At 36.3% G+C, this 8,017-nt stretch overlaps 1 protein-coding gene across 4 annotated transcripts in view; it reads right to left on the bottom strand.

Annotated features, from left to right (window-relative positions):
- The window catches only part of KYAT3 (kynurenine aminotransferase 3), a 63,149-nt gene that overhangs the window by 52,962 nt on the left and 2,170 nt on the right, over positions 1-8,017 (bottom strand). For 3 of the 4 annotated variants that reach the window (XM_088791275.1, XM_088791276.1, XM_088791278.1), the window contains exon 2: positions 4,978-5,080. In XM_088791275.1, coding sequence (XP_088647401.1) covers positions 4,978-5,080 — 103 coding nt within the window. Of the gene's footprint in view, positions 1-4,585; positions 4,743-4,977; positions 5,081-8,017 lie in introns of those variants that run through there. The other variant, XM_088791277.1, reaches the window with a different exon arrangement.

An 8,017-nucleotide genomic window follows, 5' to 3' on the forward strand; every position in this document is an offset into this window, starting at 1 on the left:
AGTACAGGTCCATTGTTTATAACAAATGTCCCACTCGGGGGGTGTTGGGGGATATTGATAATGGAGTAGGCTGTGCCTGGAGGTGGGCAGGGGATATACAGAAACTCTGTAGTTTCTGCTCAGTTTTGCTCTGAATCTATAATGCTCTAAAAATTGTGTATTAAAAATAAAAAATTAATAAGAGTGGCCAGGGTATTCTGAAACCATATACTCTGTCTCCCTTTGCACAAAATGCTCCTCAAGCAAGCATAGTAACAAAATTCTCTCAGATTTTAGATATTTTCCAAGGTAGAAGAATACATTGGAAAAAAAAAGATAAATTACATTCTTTTGCCACTAGATGGCATACGAAAATAACAGAAACTTCCTGTAGTGGTAGAAGAACTGGTAACTGAAGTGGAAATACAAAGGACTCTTTCACTGCGTTAATTGATTTCACGTTTTTCCCCCCCAAAAATGTCAGAAATCCACAAAAAACAAAAAGTTGATATTTTGACTATTTTATGCATTTAATAACAATGAGCTGCTTTGTATATAAGTGCCATTATTTTTATGCATAAAAATTTCCTATTGTTATTCATTCTTGAAAAACACAAAAATATAAAAATGTACATCTACTTTCCTAAACTTCTTTCTGGAAGTTTCTATCTGCAGTTAGCAGATGGAACTATTCATTCGAATATATCAGACCATTACGGGAAAAAGGTTAAGATATAAGGAACTCAAAGGCACTTTTACCAGGAATTTTTAAGCAACACACATTTAGTTGCTTTATTTTATAATTACTTGTACCTGGTATGTTGCAGTTCTTTGATATTTGTTGACTAAACAAGTAAGTGCAAGTAAAGGAATTTGGATCCTCTTTGAGAAATAATATATTGTAGAAAAAAACTAGTACTTTAATGGAAAACTATGCAGTGGCTATAGCACACCTTTAAAGGTCTGATTCTAGCTGGGCTACAGTTGGTCTTTGAAATACTTTCTACCTTTGTAAACTGAAGGTAATTGACAGACATGTGAACTCTGATTCTAGAGTCAGAGTTCTAGATTTTGATCAACTTCTCTCCTACCTGTGGAAAACTCGTTTTGCCTTCATTTGCAATTCAATTCCTTTGTTACATATAAATTTGTGCTCTTTTACTTTTCCTTTGAACTGGTTATAATTTCTGCTTTGTTCCCTCACATTATATAAATAAAAATCTTTAATGCATGCTCATTTTTATATTTGTATGAGTCATGACTTTACCTTTTTCTGAAAATTACCTTTTAACAATATCTTTAGAGAAACAAGCTTATTGGAAACAAGGGTTTCTCTAAACCTGAGAGCTGGTATTGTATATAAACACATAGCTGGAATGCCAGGAAATGGAGTTGAGGGGAAACAGGGTTTGCACCCCAAAACATGCCTGTGGGATAATGATTCCGGTTATTTTTAAGAGAAGACTCAGGAAAAAACTTTGACTTTCCTCCTCATTCCCTAAAAGAATTTAGATACAGGACCTGCTCCAGGAAGGCAGATAATCATAGATAACTTTAGTTTAATATGAAGTGTGACAGACAGGGAGGAACCTAGAAAGTCCCCTTTGATCAAAGTCTTCTGTGAAGATAGCCCCACAAACAATTAATTACAAAATATTTGCTTTTCCATCTCCACATGACAGAGCCAGGTTATACAAATCAGGCTACCTCACAGAAATTTGGATTTGAGGCTGAGAGAATGCAGTTTCTGCTGGGCACTTACACTCAGAAGAGATGTAAAGCGACATCTGGGCACAGACCTTCACAGTCCAGTCCAGCTCTGTGCCCTGTAACATATGCCGACATTCTCATTTAAATTTCCATGGTTGTTTAATGCCAAGAGCTTTCAAGCCAGATCAATCTAAGTTCAAAATTAAACATCAGAACTACTAACTGTGTGACAGTAGGCAGGTGGACTTCCCTGCAACTGAGTTTCCTCATTTGTTAACAAGGAGAATGAATGCCTACCCCATCTAATTGCTACAATGATTAAATGAGTTAAACCCATAGTGGAAAAGCACAGTTCTTGACACCTACCATATATACTCAAAAACTAGTGCCCATTCAGAATGTGGAAAAGATTCTCTTAGATACAAAGAGGACAAATAACTTTATACCACTTTATATCACAGAGAGTAATGAGATGTGAGGTGTGGGCTAAATGTATGATAAGGTCTTTGTATAGAAAAAGGGCTATGATTTCTTTAGGGAAGGGCAGACTGAAGGAGAAGAGAAAGTTTTTGTCTTAGTTGCTGTAAAATAAATGTTTTTGTGCTTCTCTGGTGTGCATGTAAATTTTAGAAGTCATTTTCTTTTTTTATTTTTATAAAATGGACTTTTGTTTAGAGCAGTTTTAGGTTTACAGCAAAATTGAGCACAAAGTACAGAGTTCCCATACAGTCCCTGCTCCCAGATGCCCACAGCCTCCTCCAACAGCAATGTCCCCCATCAGACTGGTACATTTGTTACAATTGACGAACCACCACTGACACATCATTATCAGATGGTGGTCTATGGGCTTTGACAAATGTGTTACATGTATCCACACTTAGAGCACACAGAATAGTTTCCCTGAGAAGTCCTATTTAGGAAGACTATTTTGAAGTAGACAACAGGTTATGAATGGGAGAAGAGTAGAAAACCAACGGGCTACAAACTGCAATCTGAATGACTAAACTTTTAATAAAGACTAGTCTAACAAAGGGTGACAATTAGGTAGGAGCAGTTGGTGCTCCATTATCCCTTCATTCCTTCCTTCTTTCTTTCTCCCCTCCCTTGCTCTCTCTCTCTCCTCTTCCTGCCATGCCTCCCTCCCTCCCTCCCTCCCTCCTTCCATCTATTCATCTCTCTCTCTTCTGTCTCTCTTTCTCATTTATTAATTCATTCTTTGGCTTTCTGCCACCAGAGGATAACATAAATTTTATCTCCCAGTTTCCATGCCTTTAAGATCTAGGTGCTAAAATAGGGAATAGTGATTTTCATCCTGATTCATCTTGGTTCTTTTCTTGCTGTACAGCAGTAATTTTTTCCCTTAACATCTAGAATGTTACTTATTTAAAATTACAGAAGCAATAAAAATGTTTTTTGAAAAAGACAAATGATCCAAATAAAGTGCAGCCCATCCCTCATTATATCCCCTTCCTCAGAGGTAACCTTTATAGTAAGTTTTCAATGATGTTAATGACAGTGTGGATGAGAAGGGTCTTCTAGTGAAAACAGGTTTACAGTGAGCAGTCTAGATAGTTCTTGATTTGAATTTACCACTACTACTCTTTATAACACTGACCAGTCTGCTTTATTCATTTGCCCAATATCAGAATGAACACTTATTTATCTGTGTGACAATTTTAACTGCAAAGGCTGTGATGAATTGCAGGGACCTTTCTGATGCGGTTGTTAAAGATGGAAAGGGTTGAATTCTATCCCAGATAATCTGCAAATCTGAGTAAAGCATTGTCAGTGGTTGTTACCTGGATGTACATTAGAATCACCTGGCATGATTATTCAAAATATGCTCTAGACTTATAGAATGAGATTCTCTCAGGATGGTCCCTGTGCACGTACACTCTAAAACAGCTCTGCAGATAATAATTCCACATGCAAACAGCCTTCATTTAGTACCATGTCTTTATCGGATCACCCTCGTGATTGCACCCACTTCCTTGGCTTCAACCAACTTCTCTGCATCAAGGAGGGCTTGACCTAAGGTAAGTGATGGTGGTAACAAAGAAAAGAAATAGAATTCAAGACATTTATGAGGTAGAAATCATAGCATTTACACGTAAAGGGAAAAGTTGGTGATGTTTTTATGAAAATTCCAAACTTACATAAAAGTGGAGAGATTACTATTAGGTTGAACAATATGAAACTGTCAATATTTACCCATTGTTTACCTACAAAAATAACAATTTCATATGATTCAACATGATACGAAACACTCATATACACATTACCGATAATAATTATCAAGATTTTGCCTCATTTTGCTTCACCTTTCCCCCTTTCCTTTTTATTTTTTATAGCTGAGTAATTTTAAAGGAAATCCTAGACCTTAAAGTCATTTCACCCCTATATACTTGGCACACATCTCTAAAAACATACCAACATTTTCTGACATAACGTCAATGACATTATCACATCTAATTAACAATAATTCCTTGGTATCATCTAATAACCATTGGGCTACAAATTAGTTTCACATCAGGAATTCATATTTCTCTGATTGTCTTTAAAAATATCTCTTTGCATTTTGATTGACAGGATCAAGTTCCTGAACAATGTCAACACATTGTTTTGGTGGTTGTGGTTCTTAAGTCTATTTTCATCCCAGAGTATTCCCTCCAAAACACGCCTCTCCTACCTTTTTTTCATGCCACTGACTGCTGAAGAAACTGGGTCAGTATCTATACTGGGTTATGATAGTCATGGTGGTAACAAAGATATTAGTTTGCTTTTCCATGATGTCATGTAACCTGGTCCTCAATATGCCATATTTCCTATAGTCTTGAAGTCACAGAGCCTGCGCTTATAGTCACCATAATGTCCTTTCTTGAGAAGAAGAACTTACCTTTAGAGTGGCAGAGCTAGACAGAGATGTGTGTGGTATCTTGGTTATGCCACTTAGAAGTTGTGTGACCTTGAACAAGTTCCTAAACCTATCTAATTTCTCCACTTTCTCATTTGTAAGACAGGAATGTAAAAATTCATAAAGTTCATAAAGAGTTCTGCAAAGATAAAATGAGATAATGAATACAAAATGCCCAGCACTAGACCTGATACATAGAAAGGCGAAGTTGCTCAGTGAACGTCAGTTCTTGCTAATGACAAAAGATGATTTCAGCTTATATAACTCAAATCCTCATTCTGATAAAAATACTTATAAATATCTGAAAAATGTACTTTTTTGACATCACAGAATATGTACAATAATTTATCTGTAAGTGATTAAGCAATACCTACAGGAGAAGTGGAGAATCTGAAGATTTTTGAAGAATAAATTGTCTTCAGGTATTTAGCTCTCCTGCTGCCAACGGAGCAGAGTATCCTCTGGGCCAAAAACATGCTACAGGACAAAAAAAAAAATTTAAGGGAGTGAATATATGATACTTACGTTGCTATCAGATAGTTAGTTATAGCTAGTTGATAGACCGTAAGTTTACATAAAATATAAACAACAATCTCTCATCACTAGAATCATTCGAATAAAAGCCTCTTATCTTATACAAATTTATGCATGTCATTGTAAGCTAGAGATCTGTAAGGATATTGTGAATTCAAAAAATAAGGCTCTAACTTAGCCAAGAGCATTAAGTAAGAGTATCATTTCTAGTAGCTATAAAATCCAGACTATTTCAGTCTAAAAAACTATTCAGAATTGTCTGAGTAACAGTCATTAGTAAAAGCATAATAGATAATAGTAAATTAAAGTTGTTAAAACAGGTTATTTAGAAAGTTGTTTGAAAAGGATTATATCAGTTCCTTGATAAATACAAAGAATATATGAACGAATCTTAGGTTATTTTCTCAGCTGGTACTTCCCTCAGAAATTATTCAACCATAGTTAGCTAGCAAGCCATTTCCATAGATTCCAGTTGCATGACAGGCACGCATTCTGAAGTACTTCTCTACCTGTAAGGAAATCATTATCAATCACGCGTAAAAGTAGAGAGATCAAAGCAAGATGAAATTCTATTATTATGCTGCCACTTAGAAGTGGATGAAAACTCAGCTTTCTAAAAATATTCAGCTAACAGACACTTCTCATCAGAGCATTGCCTCTATCTCTGATCAAACTTTAAAAAACAGAGATAGACTCCAGGAATTCAACGGGACGACTGACGCTTGCTCTGAATCTCTTCAAGTTACCAAATGTTAAGGCTACAGAAATCTTGAGATATGAAAAATAATATATTGAATGTTTCTTAAAAAGTGAAATATAAAATCCTGTGTCAACAAACTCTCAGCTTAAATGACAGTCTCTTAGTCATTTATATCACATCAGCCTATTTAATTCTCTGCAAAGCCTTTTTTTTGTGTGTGTTTGTGTGTGTGGCTGGTCACTCATTCACTAATTTGTAACATAAACTCCATGAGCAGTAACCTGATGTGTTTAGTTCACCACCGTAGAGTATTCTCTGGCATATAGTAGGTACTTGATAAATAAAAGCGTTAAATGACTGAATGAATACATCAAATCACATTATCACTTAGTGACTTAATTGAGCTATTTATAAGTCCTTTTATGAAATACTAGATCCTCTTGTAAATAACTATTTCTTACATTTTATGTCTTTTAAGTCAAAAGGCAGGTTTTCTTAAATCACGACATGCCTATTCTCGTGTCATTAATTGTTCTGTTCAGGAATAAAATACTTACTGGGTTAGGCAGTACCGTTAGATTTAAGGAAAATTACCAAACAATAGGAAACATACTGAACAATCTTCATGCAGTATACGGAGTTATTTGATTTAGGACAATTTTTTTCCTCACTAAATACACATGCATTTATTTAAATTCAGCTTAATTTCTTTGGTATTAAGCAAAACAATTTTTTTAAACGATTTCTTGAAAGTAGACACATCAGAGAAACCTCTTCTACCTTCTAGCGATAAACTGCAGGGGGGCGGGGGGGGCGGGAACAGAACTAGGACAAATCAGGATACCTGAATTCTAATCCTTACTCTTGATATTAAAAAAAAGTTTCTATCTTCAGACAAGTCACTGGCTCTTGTTGAGGCTCAGTTTACCCATACTTCCAAACGGATGAATAAATGCATCCTTGGTTTGAAGGTAATCTCAGAAGACACTGTAAGTCACTGGCTGATCATGTGTGAGTTTAGACTGCAGCTCTTGGGAGATTTCATCCCAGCCATGCCCTCAAGCCACAAGGGAATTGACATTAAATCGACCTGAAAAATTTTCTTCTGAAAATCCCAAAGCTTAAGTCGCACATCTTCTCAGTCTTTGACAGCACGTTCCCTCCACACACAACACAATGTACTGCCTGGCACTGACCCAGTTCTTCATTTCTCTTCCAACTTTCCAAACCTTCCATTGTATCTTTTGGAATACTTGCACCATCATCAGCAAATCCCATTATATCTTTATGTTCTCAGAGTGTTCCCTGTACCTCTTTGCTTTAACTCAAACCTTATAGTTTCCTGAAGACACCACTTCTTTATTCCTCAACGCTAGCTTTTGCTTTTACCTGCCCCACCTACCTCTTTCGTGATGTCCCTTTTACCACTGCCAGGCTATTACCTCCCTCATCTGCCTCACTGATGGTCTCTCCTGACCCGCTGATAACTCCCTGTCGTTCATGAAGGGTTTTGTCATTGGGCACAGTTTTCTCTTCAACTCCAAGTACTGTGATCATCCAGGTAATTTCAATGTCTTTAGACACCACACATCCAACAACTGACATTTCCATGTCCATTGCTCTGCTTCATCCCACCTCAGTCACTCTGTCCTACAGTCAGTCATACCCTGTACCTTGCCATTACCTCAATCTGGTCTAATTCCAAAATAATTGAAGCATCCTGCTCTTTGACCATAAACTACCATGTAATCCCGAAAATAAGTTCTAGCTGGACAATTAGCTCTAGTGCATCTTTTAGAGCAAAAATTAATATAAGACCTGGTCTTATTTTACTATAAGACCTGGTTTTATATAATATAATAATAATATAATATAATATACATAATATAATATATATAAGACCAGGTCTTACATTAATTTTTACTGCAAAAGACGCATTAGAGCTGATTGTCGGGCTAGGTTTATTGTCGGGGAAACATGGTACCTATCCTTTCATTTTGCTTACTTTTTCCAACTAGTACTATTCTTCAGTATCATCAAGATCTCTAGGAGGCCACCTCCCTTTCCTCCAGTCAGTCCTCACCTTCCTTTATTTTCCAATTTCCATCCAGTTCCATCATTTCCATCCAGTCCCAATTTCCATTCCAGTTCCATCATTTCAATAATGTTCTTGACAATGG

The sequence above is a fragment of the Rhinolophus sinicus genome, chromosome 14, assembly GCF_057876585.1.
Source record: "Rhinolophus sinicus isolate RSI-liver-muscle chromosome 14, RSI-T2T, whole genome shotgun sequence".
NCBI classification, from domain to species: domain Eukaryota; kingdom Metazoa; phylum Chordata; class Mammalia; order Chiroptera; family Rhinolophidae; genus Rhinolophus; species Rhinolophus sinicus.